Source organism: Anabrus simplex, chromosome 2, assembly GCF_040414725.1.
Source record: "Anabrus simplex isolate iqAnaSimp1 chromosome 2, ASM4041472v1, whole genome shotgun sequence".
NCBI classification, from domain to species: Eukaryota; Metazoa; Arthropoda; class Insecta; order Orthoptera; family Tettigoniidae; genus Anabrus; species Anabrus simplex.
The window spans coordinates 1,222,211,648-1,222,237,602 of record NC_090266.1 but is presented as its reverse complement, the minus strand read 5'-3'; the positions used below and the strand labels follow the sequence as shown (position 1 = coordinate 1,222,237,602).

Genomic DNA, 25,955 nt, shown 5'->3' with positions numbered 1-25,955 from the left:
ACAAAAGTAATGGCGTTTGTTTCATCGCAATAGGTCAATTACATCCCGAGATATTGCAACGAAGTTGGCGCTTAAGATAAGCAAAACACGCAGCAGTTGCACATCCCGAGAGTCAAGCGCGAACCTCACGGTCCTCTTACTCGCGATATGATTGCCGTACTACGATGCGACAGGCGCTGTACTTAATGCTATTTGCACTGTTATCAAGAGGCTTGAAACAATACCTATTTCCAGTCACACACAATGGAATTATTAAGAAAGGAGTTGCTCGTTCGTGTTCTATTGACCTCTACTACTGTACAGTATTGGAATGGACATAATGGTAATGAAATTGAATGTCACCGGTCGGGGTATTATAAAATCAATCGCTGACCGAGGATCTAGCAGAAGGGGAAAACGCTGGTTTACTGTACGCTTTTAATTACTACATTACACATGAAATTTTGCACATGGTGAAGTGATGACATAAACGTATGTTTGTACAGTAGTACGTACAAAACGAACAAAATTCTCAGAAACACAAACATGTACGCCGGTATGCAACCGGATGTCTCACAACAGAAACTCTACCAAGCATGTTCGAAGAGATCGCCATTTACATGGCAACACAGCTGTGCACGCTCCAACACTGATCGACTCACTGCTGTCAGTGTTTCTGGTGTTACTGCACCACATGCAGTGGTAATACGGTCTTTCATGTTGTCCATTTTTGTTGGAACCTTCTGATACACCACATTTTTAACATGTCCCCAAAGAAAAAAATCTAATGGGGTGAGGTCCGGCGATCGTGCTGGAAATCTCTGAACAGGACTGCCTCGTCCTACCCATAACTTTGGGAACTGTTAATTTAGTGCATTTCTTGCCACTATGGCATTATGTGCAGGGCATCCATCATGCTAATACCACATTATTTGACGCAAATTCAGAGGGAGGTCTTCCAGTAGTACAGGTAAGGTACGTCTCAAGAACTGCCTGTACTTTCGCCCAGTCAAAGTGCCATCAATGAAATACGGGCCAATGATGTGCTGTCCTGCAATACCACACCATACATTTATGCTCCACTGACGTTGATGATCTACCTGACGAAGCCAATATGGGTTTTCCATTACCCAGTAATGCATATTGTGTAAGTTGACGTTCCCATGGTTTGTAAATGTGGCTCCATCGGTAAACAGTACCCAACGCATAATGTCATGGCCTTGCTGCAGAACCCACTGCAGTAATACCAATATAAATGGTCCGTTATTGGACATTATAAATTTCCCAGCCAACTCATTCCTGGTTGCCAGCGCCCCGCCCCCGTGTGCTAGGCTGGGCTCATCAGTTGGTACCTAGCACACCTACCAAGACGCTGGACAGTGCATACCATGGAGGCCACTGCGTAGGCTAATTGTAGCCACCGGCAGTGCCAATGCACTATGAGAGACATTGTCTCATTATCAAAAATTGATGCCTGCTTGGCCATCCTGGCAACCAGGAATGAGTTGGCTGGGAAATTTATAATGTCCAATAACGGACCATTTATATTGGTATTATAAATTTACTCATTCGGAACAATTATTTCTGATTCCCTATGGGAATCAGCATCTACATCACCCACTGCAGTATTCGAGACTAATTTGAAAGTTATTGCCATGAAGATCTTGATGTAAACAAGTGGTATGGGTGGTATTTATGCCTGTGAAGAATGCGTAGCACGCTTCTCTTTCAACTTCACGAGAACTGGCATGAGGATTTATTGCAACGGCTGCCAGAACAGCGACTTCTGCTATTTCATGTTTTACCCTCTTGTTTCGGACCCGCAGTCTCGAAGACAAGCTTCCTGTCACGCGAAGTCTTCTAACAATATTAGTGAAGGTAGGACGGGTTGGGTGATGTCTATTTGGGTAGCGCTGTGCATACAGATGTGCTGCTCATGTGCCATTTTGGTGACATTCTCCGTAAAGTAATCACATGCCAACCATTTCTTCCTTAGTGAAACCCATGTCAAATGCCTAGAAAGGATGGACAGTTACATTAATGCCAGGTTTAAAACATTGATACCAATTACTGTGTACAGTACACCACTGTCATTTACCCAAACGTACCTCCAACAAGTCAACCTTCTTCGTAGAGAACCTTTCGCACACTACACAGCGGTGATGTCATATAGTTCTGTTCCAGTACAGACCTTCAGAGGCAAGGGGTGTATTGGGTGGTGTAATGGATCGGCTTACACTGACCGGTGACACTAAACTTCGTTACAGTAACTTTGCTGTACGAATTATGTACATTCTGAAGTAGTACAATACAGAGTACTGCACTGTAGTGTGTAGGTAAACCCTTATTTACACATCCTTTTTGCCGTGGCAGGAAACCCTTCTCTTAGTTTCATCCCTCTTGATAACAGTGCAAATAGCATTAAGTACTGTGCCTGTCGCATCGTAGTACGGCAATCATATCACGAGAAAGAGGACCATGAGGTTTGCGCTTGACTCTCGGGATGTGCAACAGCTGCGCGTTTCGCTTATCTCAAGCGTCAAATTCAAGTTACAATATCTCGGGATGTAATTGACCTATTGCGATGAAACAAATGCCGTTACTTATTTGATTTTTCATGTTAACGTCTGCGCACTAAATAATACAAGGTGTCCATTTAAAGAAACGTAAGTTGATGTTGAAAATACTATTTTCCTACTTTTTTGACTGGCTCACAGTATTTACTTTAATTAGCCCCTTCCCTGCCTTCATGTCCGTGAAAGTCCCTTTTCAATCTCTCTTGTTGTTCCAGATATATCTGCGGTGAAAGGTTTAAGTGGGGCCACCCTGTATTCATGCTATAAAAACTGGAATAAACATGCTTCTATTATACAGATAAATACGGCACGTATATTTTATCTGGCAAAAAAACTGAGACCTGTGAAGAATCTCTTTCAAAGAATGTTTGCTGTATTGTGTAAAATATCATTGTAGAATATTTTATTTGTATTCCCTTTATCTGCATAAGTAACTACTAGTTTGTATATTATTATGGTTAAGTGATATTTTGTAACGTTCCGGAAATTTTGTGATGAGGACTTTTGGATCAGGGTGTGTTGGCCCCTATCAATTCTAGAAGCATGTCTTTACTAATTCTGGAAGATGGAAAGTTTGCGATTAGTGTCTGCCAATGTTCTGGAGTATTGTGAAAACTCGATAAGGAGTTTTGATTGCTGAATCTGGGTGGCGATAGGAAAGCTCCTGTGCTCCGATTGGTCACTCGGTAATCACACCAGGGCCAGCCTTGCCTTTTTAAGAGAGTGAGGTGAGATTTCGCGGTCTTTCGTTCTCTCGTCAGTCCAGCAATCAGACGCACATCGGCAAATCTTCACTCCCGGGATGGGCTAACTTGGGGTAACCACTGTTGGTTTCAGTTCCACCTTAATTTATTTATAATGTTCGCTTGTATTTTCACACAGGAGTTTACCCTACTCGCCCAGACTCGCCAACTCAATTACTCAAATGCCTTAGCTTTTCAGCTGGGCCTGCCTGTTTGCTTTCGAGGCATTCCCCTTTTCTTTGTTTTGCAAAACATGTAAATTGTAGATTAATTTATTTCCTACGGGGTTTGCCTCTAGTCCCTCCTTATCACTTGATGCACATTAGTTTTTCCTCTGCCCCGCATCAGAAGCGTTTTTGGTGTGGGAACAAGTTGAGCTGGCCTCTGCGCCAAGATTAAATTATTCTGATTTCCCCCTATTTCCATTATGCGGCGCGATTGTCAGAAAGCGTGTTAACTTTTATTTAATATTGTATTTGTATCCTGTGGTTCCTCTTAGCCTCAAAATTGTATTGTAGAAGTTGCATTATGTTAAGATATATTCAGTTAAACTCTTGGCCTAAGAGGAAGCTCTCGGCAAGTAGGTTTACCAGACCCGCTCCACATTCCTTTATTATAGTCGTCACGTTGCCCAACCCGATGCTTTTTGTTTGTGTTGGCGCAGTTCATCTGATATTTTATTGTGTGTTAAGGTTTTAAAGTGCCGTGTAATTTGATTTCTTCCCCCTTTCCTTAACCTTTTCATTGCTGAGATAAATTCCCTTTTGTAAAAGCCCTGTGCTGAATTATTTTTAATAATTAACAATACATAAAAGTCGGAAATAAGATGGGAAAAACCAGAGGGTTCTTGCCTGCTTGTCATATATTTTTATACTAAATATGGAAGGTCCTAAACTGATTTTTCTAACACAAAATTAGCTATAAGTTGCGCAGGAAATTGAAGGCTGTCCAACATAAAAGGCCAACAATTGAACAAAAATCGAACTAATAATTAAAAATAACATTAAAAAGCTCAACTTACATGTTTCAGTGGCTACAGGTAGTCCTAGCTGTCCACTTCCAAGCGCCGATATATAACTAAACTGAAGACAATAACTTCAGGGGTGTCTAAAACGAGTAAAAATGTATCTAAATTTTACGGCAAAATATTATTCAAGATAAAACGCTGAGAATGCATCACAAATTCCTATACATCTTGGTTTGATATCAAAATAAAAAATGGTCCAGACCAGTTAATCAAGGGTTGTACAAAACTGGTAATTCCAAGACTGTGGGTAGCCTCATTTTTTTTCAAATCGCATGTCTTCTTAGGAAGTGTTCATTCGCACGAAACAAGTTCATCTCCTTCAGTACCTTACTAGGGTATGGTAGTTTCCGAAGCAGGGGTGTACTCAGAGTCCAACGTCGCAATTTTCACACATATATCTACTTTCTTTCCTCTTTTTTCATCAAGCGTGGTGTTTGAACACACATGGCAGTACCCGGCAGGAAATCTCTTCTTCGGGGTGGGTGGTACAGGGGAAGGAAAATGTCTCTCTGTCAGTCTAAGCGGTTTGTCCCCGGCTGGATGGACAACTTCTGTACTTTCATTATAATCGGTGTCATCACTATCATCATTATTCTCGAAATCACTAAAATCGGAATATTCACCTTCCGATTCTAATGTGGATGGCACTCTTACAACCTCGGATTTGGTAAGATCGTGCACTTTACTGGTGGTCGACATACTGTAGCTTACTCATCCCTGATACGGGCCTCACTGCTAGCTTGCACGCCGGGCATATCGCAGAGCAGCTCGTAAAGCATAGTGTCGTATTTATCTCAATAACTCATTAATGAATCAACAGATTGTCATTTCGTAAGCTCCTATCTACTGCAAGAGATGTGTGTATCCGCCCACGGAGTCTGAATGACTTCTTATGTCAACATTGGGAGTATTGCTTAGATAAAGTCAGAAGAATGTCACGCTCGCAATATTGCAAGCACAGCAATGTAAAGGTTAACTGTGTATCATGTAACCACTGGAAACCGGTTACAAGAACAATTTCCCAGACTTTTTTCTGTGTTCTCTGATATTGACCCCACCCCCCTTTTTCGTTTTGTTGTTGTTGTAATTTATCAAATTCCCTGACATTTTTCAGTTTTCCAAACGGGTGGACACCCTCCGGCTTACAGCTAACAACACTACCCCATCAAACGCCAAAAGCTTCCACCCCTCTTAGGGCCTTCATGGCCTGTGCGGAGATGGCTTTGCTTTATGGTTCTTCAGCACTTGTAACGATAATGAGTAAACATGTAAATCGATGAAACTAGTGACACGGTTTGAAATGTGACCAGTTCCAAACCAATGTAACTTTAGATATCAGAGCTATATTAAAAATGGGCCATTGTCCTAAAAATAGTGACAACATGGGCAGTGGCGCAAACCAAATCAAACAAGCGGTGAGAAAGGTACCGGACAAGCCATGGTCTCCATGTGCTGCGTGCAGATTATAGTGAGTATAATAATGAGAAGAGTGACACTCTAGTTCAATGCATATCCAGCAGATGAAGTAAATAAAAGACTGGAGTGCTGTGTGAAGGAAATAGCCTTTCAATGTGAAGTTCACTTCCTTTAGTGATATGGGAGGATTTAACAGAGTCTTACTTAAAAGGAGAACAAAAAAACTTTGATATCCACCTATTCAATACATTAAAAGCAATTATAAAATTAGGATCTCATCCACATTTTGAACGAAACATGTCCTATGTTAATATTTAAGCAATAAAACAAGGATGAGATGATAATTTTAAAATTGCTTTTAATGTACTGAATAGGTGGATATTAAAGTTTTATTGTTCTCCTTTTAACAGACTTTCAAAATGGGAAAAAATGAGGATAGTCTCTTGCAACAGTCTTACTTAGCGGTATTAATGGGTGTTATTCGTATTTACAGACTGAAGAACACTTGGAGAGACCACAGAGATATAATCAAGATGGCAAATGTTACATGACGTTACATTAGTTACATGCATGATATTATGAGACTTTAAACTGAAAATATTAATTAGCTGGAAGAAACTTTTTTAACATGAGTATCAAAATATAGTCATCCTACTTACTCTTTAAAGAGATGTATTTGTTATGTACCTGATGACCTCAATCCTGAAGTAACCCTTTACCTTTACAGTCTGAACGCAAGGCAGAGTTTACGGGTTTTTTTTAACAATTGGCTTAACATCGCACTGACACAGGTAGGTCTTATGGCGACGATGGGATAGGACAGGGCTAGGAGTGGGAAGGAATCGGCTGTGGCCTTCATTAAGGTAGAGCCCCAGAATTTGTCTTGCATAAAAATGAGAAACCACGGAAAACCATCTTCAGGGCTGCCGACAGTGGAGCTCGAACTCACTATCTCCCGGATGCAAGTTCACAGCTGCGCGCCCCTAACCGCACAGCCAACTCGCCTGTGAAGATAATGCTGTCTACAGTGAGATTATTTTTAAGAGTGGTTTATGAGCCGCCGAAAGTAGAGTATTTGACCAAACTTGACACAAAAGTACTAAATCTTCTACCACTGTTGGCAATCCTGAAGATGGTTTTCCATGATTTCCCATTTTCATACCAGGCAAATGCTGAGGTTGTACCTAACATGGCCTAAGGCCACGGTCCTTTCCTTCACAGTCCTAGTTCTTTCCTATCGCATCACTGCCTAAAAACCTATCTGTGTTGGAGTGTCAAAACAAACAAAGAGCAAAAGATGATGACTGATTGGGACCTAACAACTAGGTCATCGGCCCCTCATGATACGAAATGAAACTAAATGAAACGACATATTAAAAACCCAAAATCCTCCACTGACCACAATTCAATGGATGGATATGAATTTAAAACGATCAGTGGAACCGACCCACAGTGCCTCACATGCACAGAAGCTGGCGTAGAACAATAGTATTACTGACCAAGGGACTGCTTCTATAGCACGATACTGAAACGATAATGCTTATATTCGAAAGGAGTCCAAAATCCAAGTCATCGGCCCCTCGTAATGGTATTTATCGCTAGAAAAATAGAACTATGGTATTTGTCATGTTGCGGTACTAATCAAGAGTTGCGTAGACTCGCGGGTATTCCACACATTATGGTACTACTCACAGGTAATGAAATTCGCACATGTATTACAGACCTAATGTGTTTCGCACATTGCGGCGCCCCTGACAGGCAACGCAAACCTATGGTGTTCATCACCTAAGTGTACTAACCACAGGGACTCGTACTATCCCATGGTGTTCCTCATATAGTGGGTACTAATCATAGGTAAGCCAGCACCATGGGTTCCTTCATCCCATGGTGTCGCTCACATAGTGCTACTAATCACAGGTACTGTAAAAGCCGTCGAGCCCTCGTTTGTTACTGATCACAAACCTATTTGGTACCCAACATAGTGGTACTACGCGCAATTAAAAGCGACCCATGGTGTTCCCCGCGTGGTGGTACTAATCACAAGGAGTTTCATGGTTCTAATATAATCATCCCTCGGTCGCCCCTTTAGTCGCTTCTTACGACAGGCCGGGGATACCGCGGGTGTATTCTACATGTGCGTCCCCCAACCGCAGCGGGAAGAGCAAAAGAAAGGCTATTTTATTCCATGGACAAACTCATCACAGTATTAACAGTCATACTCTCCTTGGCCTAATAATAACAAACCACACTGGGAAAGTACTTCAGTATGGACGAACATTGTGATAGTACATATATCACACCCCCGAATTATATGTAGAAGTTAGAGATATTATTGTCAGTATTCGATTTATTATTATTATTATTATTATTATTATTTCATTTATATGTTTTGCCATTTATATTGGTAAGCTGGAAGATATCCACATATGTAGGTATGAGTAATTTGTTTTGCACGAGTGGGAAAACATTGCTTTAATAACTCTGGTAATTTAAATGAGTCATCTGGCTACCCCAGTGTGTGTTGTGATGTACTTGTGTCAGGAAATTCCATTCGTCATGTATATATCCCAGCCTGATGAGATGAGCTTGTTGTTGTACCAGGGAAATTTGATGATTCATGTAAAACTCCCGAGTGTTTGTTTATAACTTGGGAGAAAGAAGAGGTTTACTCATGATTGGCTAGCAAGCACCAATCCAGACGTCTCATCTGAGAGGAGGGGGATATTGATGTCTATAACGGTTGATGATACGGCGGCAACCAGGAGATTAGGAGACTGTATAGAACATTGTAAGGGACATTGTAAGAGACATTGTAAGGGTGATTGTAGAGGTGATTGTAAAGGAACGAGAAGGAAGATAACTACAACTACAACTGACGCACTGTACGGGAAGGAAGTGGTGCTGATACACGGTACTGGAGTGACACGGCTGCAATGGACTGGACTTCAAACGTTCGTGGAGCGTAGTCTTGTTATGTTTGTGGAAAGTGGCTGATTGTGGAGAGTGCTTGCGCATTAAGTATTGTAGCACTTGTGGCGGCCTAGTATTATATGTTGGTGAAAGCTATCTCAGACTTTCCATAAATTTATATGTTGAGGATCGACAGACGTGTGTATATATCTTTACAACAAGTGTTAAAATATGTGAACACAGTAGTACAAGGTACAGTATCTGTGTGATGTGATAACAGCCGATTATGAGAATCGGTAAATCGAATTGATATAGAGACAGTGAAGGGTGTTTATCTTCATACATGTACATTGTTCATCGGACCATCTACAAATGGTAGCTTAGTTCTCGCTTTCGTTTTCCTACTGTTTTCATTATTATTATTATTGTTGTTGTTGTAAATATGGAGTCTTCCAGCAATATTTTATGTGTGTATTATATGTATAATGTTGTATGTTGATGAGGTGCTCATGCACGGAATTCGTTAAGAATATAGTTAGCTATTTTAGAATCAGTGTTATTGATGAACCTAGGTGCAGTTCCTACCTAATTAGTCGTTTTCAGGAGGTTAGGTAAGGCCTGCAGCAGATGTACCAGTACGCAGCATTATGTACACGCCCTGGGATATAAAGTTTATCATGCTCTTATCTAAATTCGAGGGATCCATTATGGTGAACTCTGGCGCCCATACTACGGATATTTCGGTTAATTATGCTTATTAATTATTATATGTACTATCACAACATCAGCCCCTGAACATGTGAACGTGACAATCTTCATGTCCTACCAATTATTACAGTGTCCAAAACCTTATTTCATTCAGATGCCTCGAAGTATATTTATACCTCTGAAGTTCTTTTAGTCCATCAATACTAATGCAAGATTAATGAAAGTAGAGAATACCTGAAAAAAAAAAAAAAAAAGAAAATATTTAATAAACAAATGACATGTTTTGCTTTTGAAAGACCATCAAATTCAATAAAATCCTAATTTATTATTATCTATTTCCTTTTTAAGAATTACAGTTGAACCTGACTTATACGTATATCAAGGGGAAGAGAAAAAACTACCTGTAACTCAGAATTACGTAGAAATCAGACTTACTGGAAAAGCAATGGAAATGACCTACATGTGTAAATCCTTCCAAATAATAAATACATTAAGACAGAAAATGTTATTTTGAACTTGGTCCAGCCTTAAAGAAATCAGATAGTTTGGCTTGTTTCACTTTTCTTGCATTAAGAGTATAAACCTCCTTTTGCAAACTTAGTACTGAATTCAAAGCATTTTCACTGCAACTTTTCGCACTGATGTAACGCCTACACACATCGACTGCATGTAACACTTCACTCAGTTCAGGTGTTTCAAGATTAGAGTTGTTATCTCCATCTCAGTCACTATCGCTTGTAGCTGGTCCATCACCACCGCGTTGTTGGCATACATCAGCAATAGTCTCTTCATCCGGTAGTTCTCCACATACAGCAAGATTATAATGGAAATGCACAAAAGTATCGAATTCTACACCCTTCGGTAGCGTTAGCTCATTGCCAGACAAACCTTCGTCCCCATAATCATCATTAGAGGCAGCCTCTTCTAGTAAGGCACCAGCTTTGCGGAAACAGTTGCTCATTGTGGAGGATGACACCTGCTTCCAGGCAGCCGAAATAAATTCAATGGCTTGTGGCAAATTAATGGAGAGAGGTTCATGTCCTGCATCACTCAGTGTTATTAAATGTTGAACCAGCATTTTTCTATAATGCACTTCGAAATTTGCAATGATGCCCAGATCAAGCGGTTGTATAACACTGGTACAGTTAGGAAGGAAAACTTCCACTCGTACATTCTCCAGAACGATTTAAAGTGGATGTGCTGCACATCGATCCATAAGAAGAAGGATCTTCTTCTGTTTCTTTTTCATTTTAATTTCTAGCTCTTTCAACCACTGTCTCATTAGAAGCATAGTCATCCAGGAATTTCTGTTGGATTCATATTCCGTAGGTTTTGTTTTCGCACCCTTAAACACCTCGGATTATTCAATTTTCCTATCACAAGTGGAGGAAGTTTGTCAGATCTATCTGCATTGGTGGCGAGAAGTATTGTTACACGAATTTTACTTTTCTTCCATCCATGGCATGAGTCACCTTTTTCAGCTAATGTTTTATTAGGAAGGAGATTGTAGAATAGGCCGGTCTCATCACAATTGTAGATGTTTGGAGGCTGATAATCGCTTATGATACCCGGCAGAATCTCTATTTCCAGTGTTGCACTGTGACGCCGTCCACAGCTTTTGAGTCACCGCAAATTGTTCTCCCTGTTATTCCATGACGATCTTTAAATCCTTCCAACCATCCTGGTGAAGCCTTGAAATCAGCAGTGATACTCATCATTTTAGCTAAATCTATCGCCTTCGCCTTCACCATATCGCCACTAACTGGAAGAGCTGCTGGAACCATGTTAAAAGTGCTTTCTCCAAATCTACGTACCTTCCTTCTTGCTGACGGCTGCGCTTTGCTAATTTTGAGCCCAGTTTTAAGAACTCATCCAAAATAGTGTTTCTTTTACTGATGACTGTACATAGCATGGTATAGGCAATCCCTAAGTCTGAAGCAATTTCAGTTTTTGTTTTGTGTGGATTAGCGTCCATTTCACGTAAAAATTTAACTTCTTCATCTAGGGTATAACTTTTCCTTTTTCTGTTCTTCATGGCAAATCAAAAGCAACTGAACGACAAAACTACTGTTCAACAGTAAACACCATATACCGGCACCATGGACATTTTACTTCTCCGTTGTTCCCACGAAAGAAATTCCCATATTCAAACAAATTTACTGTATTTTCTTCTGTTTCCGCAACGAAACCGCCCACTTTGCTTGTAATGTATCTTAATCTTTGGCGGCATTGTGAAGGTAAAAAACGACGAAGGTAGAGGAGGAGAGAGATAGAGAAAGAAAGGGACTCGCTCGATTGGTCTTTGTTCAGCCGCCAGTAAGTAAGGGTCAACAATGTCACTCGGCAAAACTCTGTGCTCTGTTTCAAAACCGAAACCCAACCGCTCTACTTCTTCCTATGCTAACAAAGCAACCCAACCGCTCTACTTCTTCCTATGCTAACAAAGAGGAAACTTCATAAATACAGTAGTTTCTTTTCAAAAAGCACGTGATTACAATCATGCAAAACTCAGTTATATTTCACTGGAACTTAATACGTATAACAGCGAATTACGTATAAACGAATTACGTATAAATAAGGTTTAATAAACACGCTTTTGAATGACATTTTGCCAGGACCTAAAGGAAATTACGTACAAATACAAATTACGCAGAACAGAGTTACGTATAAAGCAAGTTCAACTGTATTAAGGTTCTGGAAAACTCCACATTTATGTTAAAACATTCAAGCTTTAGAGGCCTTTTCAAATGTGAAATGACCACAGTTTCCACCCCGCACCCCACCAGCGTGGCAGTAGGCTCGAGTTGAACTGCCGCACATTTTCAAGATGCTGGTGCTTAGTGAGCCATTGAGACACCGTTACAAGCCTCCTACTGTTACTTGTTTTAAGTCCCACTAACTATTTTTACAGTTTTCGGAGATGCCAAGGTACCAGAAGTTTAGCCTGCAGGAGTTCTTTTGCGTCTTGGTCAATCTACAGACACGGGGCTGACATATATGAGCACCTTCAAGTACCACCAGACTGAGCCAGGATCGAACCTGCCATAAAGCCAGCACCTTAACCATCTGAGCCATTCAGCCCAGCTCAAACGCAATGACAGTGCACAAGCAGAAGTACATGTACCTCCATTTGTATAAATAGCTGCCTCTGGCTTTTATGTCAAAAAATTAAGTTTCCAGAAGGAAAACATAATTTAATTTACATTGCTTTCAAGCTTTTGAGGCTTCTTCAAATCTTGGAAAAGTGTGGCAATCCAACTGATGAACTATATGCTTGTAATTCCATGACTGAAAAGGCCTAAAGAGCTTGAATGTTTTTCACATCAAATTATGGTTTCTTTCTGGAAACTTAATTTTTCATATTAATATTAAAATTCTGTGTTCAATCTGTTAATCAATGTGGAAATATTTTTTTTACCTTATATCAGTGATGCATCCTCTCTGCTGTCCAGGGTGGAACGAGTAATGCAATCCCCTGGCGTTGGCCGAGCTTGTCGATAATCCACTTAAATGGGGGAGAAAAGAAGTGAAGGAGTTGAACTCTGATACATGTATCTCAAAAACTGAAGATGTTACAGAATCCTATCTTAGTGCAGTACCAAGGAGCGATTACCGTTATCAAATTACGAAATCCACGAGATCGGAGCCGTGGGTAACAGCTAGTCAAGTAATAAATTAAAATTCGCCAGATTTGCCTCCAAATTGCTACTAAAATCTCTGGAAAAGTCACTAGTTACTATCTTTGAAATTCTGTCATAAATTACTGAAAAAACTTCAAATCTAGCGACTAGTCTCTAGAATCGATTAAACTGACGCGAATGAATACAAATATAGCACGCAGGAACGAGAGATTGACAATCTATGACACGTCGCGATATACAGGTTTCAATCAACATCGCACATTCGCGCACGTTTCTTGGATTAATAAACGTCGATATTTCATTTGAAAGTGGCCAAAGAGTAAAGGACTTCCAGCCATTGGCGTACAAAGCTGAAATGGCGCGATTTGAATGTTTGAAGTTCACACAAAAAAGCTAAAATTGGGAAAAATAATAGAATAATCTGGAGGTGGGAAAAACTGTCGAAAATCGGGAGCCTCCTGCCTAAATCGGGAAAGTTCGCAGGTATGCTCTTCTACCTCGTCCCAGCAGGCTGCAGGATACACGTTTTCTGGGGGTGGAAGTTCTTTTTAAATATACGTCAAGCACTGGTAAGTTCTTGCGATTGTCACGACATGCAAACACATTTCTCATCCCTACGGAGAGTAGTATCATGTTAATGCCCAGTGTCAAAGTCATGCTAGTTTAAAGGAGTGCCAACATTGGAAGTGTTTAAGTTTTGTATGTAAATCAAGCAATTTCTTTCACATTTTCAAGACAAAGTGTTTAGAAATGCAAGTATTTACAATTACATTATTAACAATCTCAACTTTTTGGAAGACCACAAACACTTGAGTCCAGTAGGCACATAATACCTCAGAATTCAGTGACAGGAAGAATACAGAATTTTAACAAAATTTTATACAACTGTTCATAATATTCATAAATTCCCTTAAAAAATATATATTTGTAATAAAATAATAAAGTATAATTTCATACAATCTGATTATGTTCTTTCAAGAATGAAACGTCATTCTATTATCAGTTAGATGTTTTTATTTTCAGGTGTATTCTGTTAAAGGGTGTCTAGAGAATTCCAACAAACATAATTAATTATATTTTTGTGACTTTAAATTTTGCCATGTCCACGGTCAAGAGAACTCTGCCTGTTACCCACAGCGCTTGTGTTAACTTACTGCCAGGTCGGGGATTGTTACCTGGATCTGAGGGTTGGTTCGAGGTCCATTCTGTCTACACAATTACAGATGACGGTGAGATAGTGGCCCCAGTCTAAAGAGCCAAGAACAACAGACAAGAGGATTAGTCGTGCTGACCACACATCACCTCATTATCTAAAGGCCTATTGGTTAAGCAGAGGTCTCTTGGGAGCCACTGGTTCTTTTTTAAATTTCTGTACAATTTATGATTCTTCAGAGGCACAAGTAGCACAGTGCTTACCACTCCAGACTCACAATTCAGAAGTCTGGGCTTTTGACACCACAATTATTTCAGCTATATCCACAACCTTACTGGTTGACTACAAAAGCACTGCTGAAAAAATAACACTCCTGTAAACTGACAGCATTCTAAAACAAAGCAAAACAGATCATAATGTGAAATATTATAGACACACAACTGTTTATATTGATTTGCACTACATATCTTAATTAAACTTGAAATATCAGCATCTAGAACAGTGGTTTCTTCTTTCATCTTTTCCATAAGCTTTCTTTTCATATCTCTGTGTTCTTGTACTGTTGGACTGCTCTCATTCTGCAGTTGGCCCCGTAGTCTTCTTCAGATATTTTCTTCCTTAATGCTCCTTGTCTTTTGAATAAGCATTTTTTCAGAACTTGTATCACATATTTAGTAATGTCCACCAAATGACTGTATTGCACCAACAACAGTATTTTCTTGTAGATTTTCTACCGTAAGTTCTTTGATGACAGATCAACCTCTTTCAATTGCAGCATTCACATGAAACACGCAGAGCAGCTTCTGCAAGAACTTCATGAAATCACTGAACATTGAAGTAAATTTACTTGGAAATTATAAAGCTTGTCCTTCTGTGGACTGAATAGTTTCAGTTGTTCTTTAAAATTCTCATAAAATTGCAAGTATTTCCTGATGGAGTAATTAATTTTTTCCTTTTGACATGAACTCTTCCAATGCTAGTATCATGTTTGCATCTCTCAAAATGGAACTCAGCATAACTTCAGACAATAAGCATTAAGCACCTTTAACTAGTTTTGATTTAAAGGACTCTTCTCTAAAATTTTAAGGATGAACTTTTCCAGAATATTCTGCAGTCGTGTATGAAGGCAAAGACATCCTTGCCTGTCTTGCTAGCAACAGTGGCACCAACTCTGATATCTACATAGTGAGATGTTCCATGGTTAGATAGATTGACAACATCAATGATAATGAGAATGGCAGAATTTGTTGCCCCCTTACATCACACTTTTCTGAATCTCAATGCAATGCTATACATCATTTTGTCCAAATCTTTGTATAGAAATGGCAAGAGAGTCATTTGACTGATATTTAGTTAAAACTCCTGAAGTTCAATTGGCAAAGACATAACAAATTGAAGTTTTGCACAGGGGAAGCTGTCTTCTTAATGATGTTTCATTTTCTCAAAGTTTCCAGTTTCTGGTGGTTTTCTTTAACTTCTGCAACATACTTCTTCCAATGTGGAATCATTTCAACAGCTCTTTTGTAACTTCAGTATTACCTACCCACTCTATGGAATAAAATATTAGGGAAAACTTTGTACATCTCGTAATATTTGAGTTGGCTACTTTCTTTGAAGGAAAATCATTCATGAAATACCAGAGTGCCATAAGAAATTCAAGAATGTTCCAGCCACTTATATTGCAAGCAGTTTTTAATGCTTCATGCACTACATGATGCCAACTAATATCACAATTGAATATAACTGGTTGTTCATATGGTTAAGCAAATATTTTAACATCTTAAGGCTGACATTTAGGCCATCGATTGAAATTTGAATTATGTTTCTGTCTGACCATCCAAGAAACTTGACTGTAAATCAACAGTTTGTGGCAGAACTCAAGACTACAGATGTTAAATACCTAGTAGACACAGACTGTTTATGCTGATCCCAGAAACAAAGTCCTTTTGTTCACTTTGCATACCTTCACTCGAACTCATCAAACGATATACAGAATTCACTCTCTTTGACATGATGTGCTAATAAGGTCCTAGACCAGAAAGTAATTACATATTATATCTTGTCCGCATGTTTGGCTATCATACCATCAAAAACAATTTATCTGAAAAAAGTATGTTGCATTCCCACAGTTCTTTACTGAAGAACGAGACATCACTTTAGTCATAGCTCATATAATTTCAGCCTTCATAACTGCATCACTAATTTAAAAATGGCTCAGTGAACTTGTTCTAGATGAAGTTAAAACTCTGGATGATGCAGTACTAGTAGGTGTTAACTCATCTTAAGTCAAAACTTCTGGTTGTAATGGAACACATTTGCACTCCAGCAAATGGAAGTTTATTTTGTTGCCCTGACACTAGCGAGGAAATAAGTGTTAAATGTTTCATTTTTCATGTATGTTAATATACCAAATACCACTGGTACTAATATCAAAGTCACTTTTGCACACACTAAACCTTGCTTTAAATTTATGGTTTTCTGCTGGCTGAAGCCACATTTTCAAATTCTTTGATTCGTCATGATGAAGCCAGATATCCTTGCAAGAGCACTTTTCAGGAATTCTTAAAATTTGATCTGAAGCTTCCAAGATCTTAATTTTATGATGTCTATATGTAGATGGTCCAAAAGCACTAGATTCAGTCAGATAACATTATTTTACTTCAGCTTTCAGTACCTGAAACAAAACCAAAAATATTATCAACAAGCCTAAAGAAGGTTGTGGAAATTCTACCTAAAACAAAACAAATAGTATTAGCAACAAGCCTACAAAAGATTGGAAACTCTACTATTCTGTGATTCCCCCTCAATAATAAAAATGTATATTTCAACATTGAGGAAAATTATAATGTGCCGCAAAAATTAAGGTAGAAATGGAATGGATACACTATCTACTTACTGGCATACAACTTGTCTCCATTCATTTTGCTGTTTAAAAACATTTCATGACCTGAAACACAATTTCATGACTTACATGAACGATCACTGAAACGCAAGTCTTTCTCATGACTTGTGACCTGTCGACACCCTGTTTTATTAATTAAATGTTTTCTTCTTCAGGTATTTTCTAGTTTTATTAACCTTGCTTTAGTTTTGACAGACTGGAAAACTTTAAATTTATGTATTAAGTAAGCAAAAACTGCAAAGAAAATGGCTTCCACTTTAACGAAGTACAGTGATACTTCTAACAAACAATTACGGACATTTCTAAATTTCCCGGCAGAAATACATGGGGTTTAATGGCAACATTACTTCTCGGTGATAGATATTCTTAATAATGGATGAGGATGCTGAAAAAAACTGCTCCAATGTAATTGAAACTTCTTAATAACAGACATCCTTAAATAAAAAAGTAGCAATTCCTGGAATTCAACACAATAATCGACAGTATTTTGAACTAGCGTACAATGTTACATGCTACTATTGAACGTATTTCTTCTTAAAAGTGCAGAGATTAAGCAGTATTCTTTGTGATTATCTTGAGAAGTGTGTAAGCAAAAACTGCAAAGAAAATGGCTTCCACTTTAACGAAGTACAGCTACGTCACAGAAATGCAAATGACTGACTTTAAAGGAAAAAGTAGATGTCAATGTCTATGAGAAAGGAAACCTAGTGTTCAAGTCATGGGCTGTGTGGTTTGCTGCTAGAAAAACACAGATCAATGGCATTTTAAGAAACAAAAGTGACATCCTTAAATTGTGGACTGGAAATGGAATATCTGGCAAAAGCTTATTTTCCAATAATCAGGGTTTAAAGGTAGACAACTTTTGAATGATTCTGCTGTGCTCGTAGCAACAACTTGCCTGTGAGTGGATCTCTTGTCCATGAAAATGCACTTAAATTCACCAAGTTATTAGGTATCGTGTGTTTAAAACATCCGTGGACTGGCTTGACGAGTTCAAGATTAAGCACAACATCTTTCGTTGAAATGTCTTGGGAAAATCATGTTTAGTTGACAACTTAGCATCGGAGTGAGGAAAACCCCTTTTCTCTGAACAACGGACACTCATTGATTATGTACATTCATCATTTTTCGCCAAGGTATGTTTATTACTGAGAACTTTCATTGTATAACAAATTAGCATATCACTTATGTTCAGGGGAAAAGTAGAAAAATAATAATACATGGAGGTGGGAAGATGCTGCAGCATTGCAGGAGATGTAAACTATAATTATATTACCTTACACTAATATTTTAATACAAATTTTGGTGAGACTTCAATAATACTTACTTTTTAAACCATATACAGTAGGCCTATATATGCTACATATGTAAAGTGACTTAAAAAATGAAACACACACACACAAACTATAATATGACATACAAAATCTAACTTTTTTTGTGGACATTCTTTACAATGTCACACACACTGTGCTATCATTGAAGCTTCTTGGGATTTGTCTTATGAATAATGAATACACTTTTAAATATTCTCAAAAGTTCCGGCTGTCTTTATAGACAAGTAATTCCACAGTTTTTTTTTTTCTTTCTTTCAAAATTTTAGTCAATAAAAGAGTATGGCACATTCATGGCGTCTCTGCTCCCCACACCACAATATCACCTCCCTGTCACCATACTTTACCTTTGCCTCCTTTCACAATTTCGTCTATAACCATTGTGAATAAAAGCAGTGACAGCACATTTCCTCGTAGTCCAGTTTCATTCTAAAACCATTTTCTCCTCCCCACATATGTCTGGACACTGCTTGCACATATTGTTTCATTTGTTTTCCAAATCCTTTCTGTTGCATTATTTTCCATACCTTTCCTTTGGGTATACCCTAAGACTTTTTTTAAATCAAGGAATATCATCACTAGAGACGGGAATTTGCCTATTTTATTCCCGTGTTCAGAAACGGAGGCTTTTGAGATATAAATCCGTTTTAGGGTCCTTTAAGCTAGATTACGTTGGTTTTATTGTGCCTATAAATGCTTATTTCAGGGGTTTGTGCCTATCTGGAGTATAGTTGCCTATTTGATGCCTTTTGAATCTATTATAAAGAAGCCGATTTTCTTCCAGTGCATTATATTGTAACTGATATGCTCGACAGTACTATCTCCTCATTTCTCAGGATGTGTTTAACCCACGAACAAAAATGGGAATTCTTGGAAATCACCAGAAATAGTTCTTGGGAAATTTCCATCAGGAGAAACATGGAACAATATGACCACGAAGCCTTCAACCCCTCCAACCTTCTAAGACATATGCGAGAACCAATCAATGTCGAACCCTTATACCTCCATCTCGATATGAACTGTTGTACGCGTAAGCTTTACCTTCAGAACGTGCTGTGATTTATTGTGAAGACGAAGTGTGTCTGTAGCAATGCCCAAAGAAAAATCACCAGGCAAGTTGGCTGTGCGCTTAGGGGTGCGCAGCTGTGAGCTTGCATCCAGGAGATAGTGGGTTCGAGCCCCACTGTCGGCAACCGTTAAGACGGTTTTCTGTGGTTTCCCATTTTACACCAGGCAAATGCTGGGGCTGCACCTTAATTAAGCCCACGGTCACTTCCTTCCCACTCCTAGGCCTTTCCCATCTCATCGTCTCCATAAGACCTATCAGTGTAGGTGTGACGTAAAAAAAAATATAATTGCAAAGAAAAGTCACCAAAGTCCTACTGGTTAAAGTGAGGGATCACAGGGGATCCCAATTTCACTATGGGTGGAAATGTAGTCTTCTGCCAAGCTTGATGTAAGGAGGTAAGTTCGTTTGTTCCTGTTAACATTTTACTACGATCGCATTTCATTGTAGCATTTATAGGCCTATTAATTTATGTATTGTAGAAAGTTGTTTTTTGCAATGCTGCATTAGTCGTGAACTTTCAATAATTTATATTGCTAAAATGTAAATAGTTCGAATCCCACTGTCGGGAGCCCTGAAGTTGGTTTTCTGTGGTTTCCCATTTTCACACCAGGCAAATGCTGGGGCTGTACGTTAATTAAGGCCACGGCCGATTCCTTCCAACTCCTAGGCCTATCCTATTCCATTGTCGCCATAAGACCTATCTGTGTCAGTGCGACGTAAAGCCCCTAGGAAAAAAAAAAAAGTAAATAATCATTTAATTACTGAATGAGGAGTTAGAATGCCAGTAGTCTCTTGTCACAGAGTGGATGAAAATTAAAAATTGGTATTTTGAACTCTGATTCAATTCCCGTGGAAATAGGAGATTAACAACTAAAATATTTTCCTTCTTTGTTTGTTTGTTTCTTAATCTGTTTACCCTCCAGGGTAAGTTTTCCCTCTGACTCGGCGAAGGATCCCATCTCTACCATCTCAAGAGCAGTGTCCTGGAGCGTGAGATTTTGAGTCGAGTGATACAACTGGAGAGGAGAACTAGTACCTTGCCCAGACAGCCTCACCTTCTATGCTGAACTGGGGCCTTGTGAAGGCGTGGGAGGTTTGGAGGGTAGGCAAAGAAGAAGGAAGGAAGTGGCCGCGTCTTTAAGTTAGGTACCATCCCGGCAATTTCCTGGAGGAGAAGTGGGAAACCACAGAAAACCACTTCGAGGATGACTGAGGTGGGAATCGAACCCACTTCTACTCAGTTGACCTCCCGAGGTGGAGTGGACCCCGTTCCAGCCCTCGTGCCACTTTTCAAATTTCGTGGCAGAGCCGGGAATTGAACCAGGGCCTCCGTGGGCGGCAGCTATCACGCTAACTACTACACCACAGAAGCGGACTACAAATGAAATGAATAGTTTGTTGCAGAAACAGCACTTCTCCACTTTTTGACACTATATGAGTCATTAATACTGCCATGATTAATGCACGAACGGCTACTATTTTGTGCAGAAAAATAATTTCTACCGTATATCTCTTCCTGTCAGTCGCGAATGAATGTTCCCTTTTTGTGCAGAAAGAACACTTACCTGGAGAGGTGTTGTTTTTACTTCAAACCAGCCTGCTTCAAAAAGTAGTACTGATAGAAGACATTCTTCAAGAAGTCAGTTTTTTCACTTCAGTCGCTAGGAAGAAGTGTGAAAAGAGATGCAAAAGTCGCGTTTTATATAAATCAATTTATGGAGTTTCAGTATGAGGCAAATCATGTCTTAGGAAAATACTGTATTGATGGAATGTGCGTTCATACTTTCAAGTTGCTTATTTCTGCAACCCGTCTCCCTGTGTTACCAACTAGACTTGCTTATCCACAAGGCTGTGTTCCATTAAATGAAAAGAAATTAGCGGACATAAAGAAGTTGGAATCTTACATACCAGAAGAACACCATGAGTTTTAAATGAACTGTTTGCATGGACAACATCAGTGCAATAGAAGTGAGAAGCATTGTTCAAAGATAAGAGACTTACATGTTACTTGTATTATATTGTGTTGTTTTCTTTTATATATATATTTAACTTTGGAAAGGGACATAAAAGGAGTATTCTCCTGTTTATTTTTCAGTACAATGTGGTCTAATCATAATATGTGCAAATAAGTAAGTCTTACAAATAACTATTAAATAATGCGTATAAACACTGTATTTCCTCAGTACAAATAAAGTTCCTATTGAAAGTGAAATGATGTTAAAATCAATGTTACACTTCCTTATATTCTCATTAATGGTGTTTGTTGCAGAAACAACACATCTCCACCATTTTCAACAAAGTCTGTAAAGGAACGTATTGGACTAATTCATACAAACAACGTAACTGTCATAGTCATTTCAACAGTAGAATAAGCATAATAAATGTCGGAAGGATAGAAAAGACATTACACACTACAGACAGTTTTTCCTGTTTTCTGAACAATTTCGTACGTTGGAGAAGTGTCGTTTCTGAAACAAACGATTCAAATGTAGTTTTTAAATATCGTGAATAACTTTCACCAGCGCTCTGTGTAGGCTCTAGTGAACTCTATTACGCTTCCGCTAAGCCTTCACGAAAAATAGGTAGATCGAATGTGGTGCAGCTAGAACGATGTTACAGAGGCTAGACATACAAGATGGCACAGCTTGGACGATGTCACAGCGTATTTAATAAAGCTGCAAAGACTATCTTTACTAGACCAGGCCAGCGAAAGGACCGTTGGTCTGATTGGTGAGGTCTGGTTGGTAATCGTTGTGCTGGGAAAGAGCAAGCAAAGACAGTCTGGGCTGCGTAAGCCATCTATGAGAAAAAGACCCGCACCAGGCCTCTCTGGAGGCCATACGCCATTATTATGTTTACACTAAGCATTATTGCCAATTAGCCCAGCTGTAGAAATATAAGAACATTGTAATTTAAGTTAATTTTATTATTTTTCAGATCAAATTGTTAAAAGATACCATATAGATCAACACAGAAATACTGCGCTGCATTTGACACGAGTATAAAGCGTTGTCATCGCAGTTTTTCTACCAGTCCACTGTGAACAGCGACCAACAACAATTTTCTATAGACCTGTGCACTGCAATGGTGGGAAAAACTGGAGCATCATCAAAGTTCAACAAGCCGCCGGGAGCAATCACCGAGTTGGAGACGAGTGGTTTTCCTCCAGTGGAGTCATTTAGGGTTGTGGAAGAAGTCAGGAGAAATGTTGACCGAACCTCTGGGAAGGTAGCCGCTATCAGCAAAAAGTTCCATAAGAGTCCTGCAGCAGAATCCATGATGGAAAACGATGGGAAAAGTAGCCAGGGTGCTACGAGGTGAGGTATATGAAGCATTTGAACTAAAACCAGATGAAGTGGCTTCATTGAAGTTTTGTCCAATAACTTCCTGTGATGTTGAGAGATTTCTCTCTTTCTCTCTCTCTCTCTCTCTCTCTCTCTCTCGATCTGTTTACCCTCTAGGGTTGCTTTTTCCCCCCCTCGGGCTCAGTGAGGGATCCCACCTCTACCGTCTCAAGGGCAGTGTCCTGGAGCGTGAGACATTGGGTCAGGGGATACAACTGGGGAGGTTGACCAGTACCTTGCCCAGGCGGTCTCACCTGCTATGCTGAACAGGGGCCTTGGTGGGGGATGGGAAGATTGGAAGGGATAGACAAGGAAGAGGGAAGGAAGCGGCCGTGGCCTTAAGTTAGGTACCATCCCGGCATTTGCCTGGAGGAGAAGTGGGAAACCACAGAAAACCACTTCCAGGATGGCTGAGGTGGGAATCCAACCCACCTCTACTCATCTGACCTCCCGAAGCTGAGTGGACCCCGTTCCAGCCCTCGTACCACTTTTCAAATTTCGTGGCAGAGTCGGGAGTCGAACCCGGGCCTCTGGGGGTGGCAGCTGATCACACTAACCACTACACCACAAGATTGTTACCGGAAAAAAAAAATTGAAACGTTGCTTGTTGTAAATTCCTTTGATAGTAGTTTAGCATGTTATTAAATTATAAGTATTTTTTCATGCCTATTTTGTTGCCTATTTTACACGTTAGTGCCTATTTGCATGCCTATTTTGGCTAATTTATGAGCCTATATGCCTGCCTATTTTGACTGTTTTTAGTGCCTATAATTCTCGTCTCTAATCATCACCAATCATATCTCTCAGATATTCCCAATGTTCTTTCATGAACTGCCTCATGATGAAGAGGGGGTCAAGTTTTGATCTTCCGTTTCGGAAGCTGTACTGCTCTTTTTGTAATTGTCCTTCCACCGTTCTTTGAATTCTCTTTTCCAGTACTGAAATATTTTTCCTGAGATATGAGTGTGATTATCACATCTTCTAGTAGGTATTATTACACCAGTCATTTTTCTTTCAAGATATTTGTAAACAGTCTAAACAGTCAACGAGCCCTGCTGCTTTTAACATTTCTACACACAATTCATCCAATCCCACTGCTTTTCCCAAATTAATTTGTTTGAAAGCAGTTTCCACCTCTTTCATTGTCATTTCACTTTCAGATACTGTCTCTTCACACTCTATTTCCGTCGTGTCATTTACACCTGTTCATGTTCAGGAGTTCCTCAAAGTTATCCTTCCATCCTTTGGTTTATCCCCACTAGTTATGCTAATCCCTCTCATTTTTTTTAGACTCCTTTTCAGCTCACTCTTACACATCCATACAGCATTGTTTTACCCCTATACACATCCTCTTCCAATTATACTATAAATCTATTCCAGCTTTTCTTCACTAAAAGCTTTCTTGCACCTTCCTTTAATTTCCTGATGGAAATTTGTTAACACCCCTGTAAGATCTTTGTCAAAGGCTACTTCTGGCTACATCTGTCTACGATTTGTTCTTTCCACCAAGAAGTAATCAATTACTGTCTTTGTCATTCTGTTTTCCCAACCGTATCTAGTAATCTTTCTACTATTCTTCTTTCTGAACCATGTATTGCCCACACATACCACATTTCTCACACAAAAAAACACCCAACACCTCTCCATCTTCATTCCTCTTTCCATATCCAAAAGGTCCAATTGCTTTTTCCATTCCTTATCTGTTGCATACCACAATTGCTTTAGATTTTCCCATGACAGTCACTTAAACATCCTTTATTTCCCTTTCCAGAGTCTCCCAGGATATATAAGTATCTTCTTCCTTGAATCCAGTCTGGGGTGCATACAAACTAAACCATATACAATAGTGACTTAAAAACTAAAACACACGCACACATGAACTATAATATGACATACAAAATCTATTTTTTTTGTGGACATTCTTTACAATGTCATACACACTGTGCTATCGTTGAAGCTTCTCCGAAGGGCCATGACCAAACAAGCGACCGCTGGTCAGCCCTAAGGCCTGCAGATTATGAGGTGTCAGTGTGGTCAGCACGGCAAATCCTCTCTGCCGTTATTCTTGGTTTTCTAGACTGGGGCTGCCATCTCACCATCAGATAGCTCCTCAATTGTAATCACGTAAGCTGAGTGGACCTCGAACCAGTCCTGAGATCCAGCTAAAAATCACTGACCTGGCCGGGAATCGAACCCTGGGCCTCCGAGTAAGAGGCAGGCACGCTACCCCTACACTGCGGGGATGGCCTGGGGTGCATACATGTGGATGAAATCCTTTATTACATTCTCTGTCCTTAACTGTATCTTTGTTATTCCATCACTTATGTAGTCCACTTTATCTACATAATCATCTAAGATCTTCTTGGTTATTATCCCCACTCCATTCCTTGCCTTATGTCCTGCACTCCAGTAGAGAGTGTATTGCTTCCTCAACTTCTTTCCTTTTCCACTCCACTTAACCTCACTCAATCCCATCATAACTATGAAGGGGGAACATATATAAACAGGAATTTGAATGTAACGCTGCTGTTAGTAATAATTCTGAGGCGGGGCTTTGCCAGGATGTTGGGAGAGTGTCTGGAGAAGGGGTTCGCGTGCACGAACGATGGTGGAGAGCTGGGCTGCTTCAGTACTCCATGAGTGAGCAAAAGGTGCACATGTCTGTTACACAATGCATCATTATCAAATTTCTTGCAAAACAGGGCACCAAACCTTCCAAAATTTTCAGATGGCTCCGCGCACAGTTTTGGGGAAAAAACACTTTTGCAGACTCGAGTGGCAGGAACAGAACCTGTGGAAAATGAACCTCATGAAAGAAGACTATGGACAAGCATCACTGCAAACAACATTGTTGCCATTCGAGACATTATTGGTGAAAAACGGTGAATAAAAATCTCACAAATTGTTTTAGCATAGGAATAAGTTAGGGAAGTATTCAAATCATCATCTGAGATGAATTCCATTTCAGAAAAATGTCTGCCAGTTGGGTTCCTCATCTTCTCAATCAGGAACAATAAACTTTACGCCAGTAAGTTTGTCAGAGACTTCTGCAAATATCTGTAGAACACTTTCTCGCCTTGTCAATACTTTACACGTTTCATTATACTTAATAACTGTACATGTTTCGAGAGCCAACTACGCTCTTCTTCAGCGGTG

At 39.5% G+C, this 25,955-nt stretch overlaps 1 protein-coding gene across 13 annotated transcripts in view; it reads right to left on the bottom strand.

The window, feature by feature from the left end:
• LOC136864815 (josephin-like protein) overlaps positions 1-25,955 on the bottom strand; it is a 255,723-nt gene that overhangs the window by 45,114 nt on the left and 184,654 nt on the right. Inside the window, exons 6-7 of one of the 13 annotated variants that reach the window (XR_011017868.1) lie at positions 16,447-16,827; positions 13,906-16,397 (exon numbers count right to left, since the gene is read on the bottom strand). The exons of 11 other annotated variants lie outside the window; for them this stretch is intronic. Coding sequence is in view for 1 of the 2 variants with exons in the window: in XM_067142252.2 (XP_066998353.1) it covers positions 16,804-16,827 (24 nt within the window). In the remaining variant the exon portion in view is untranslated. Of the gene's footprint in view, positions 1-13,905; positions 16,828-25,955 lie in introns of those variants that run through there. One more of the 13 variants, XM_067142252.2, reaches the window with a different exon arrangement.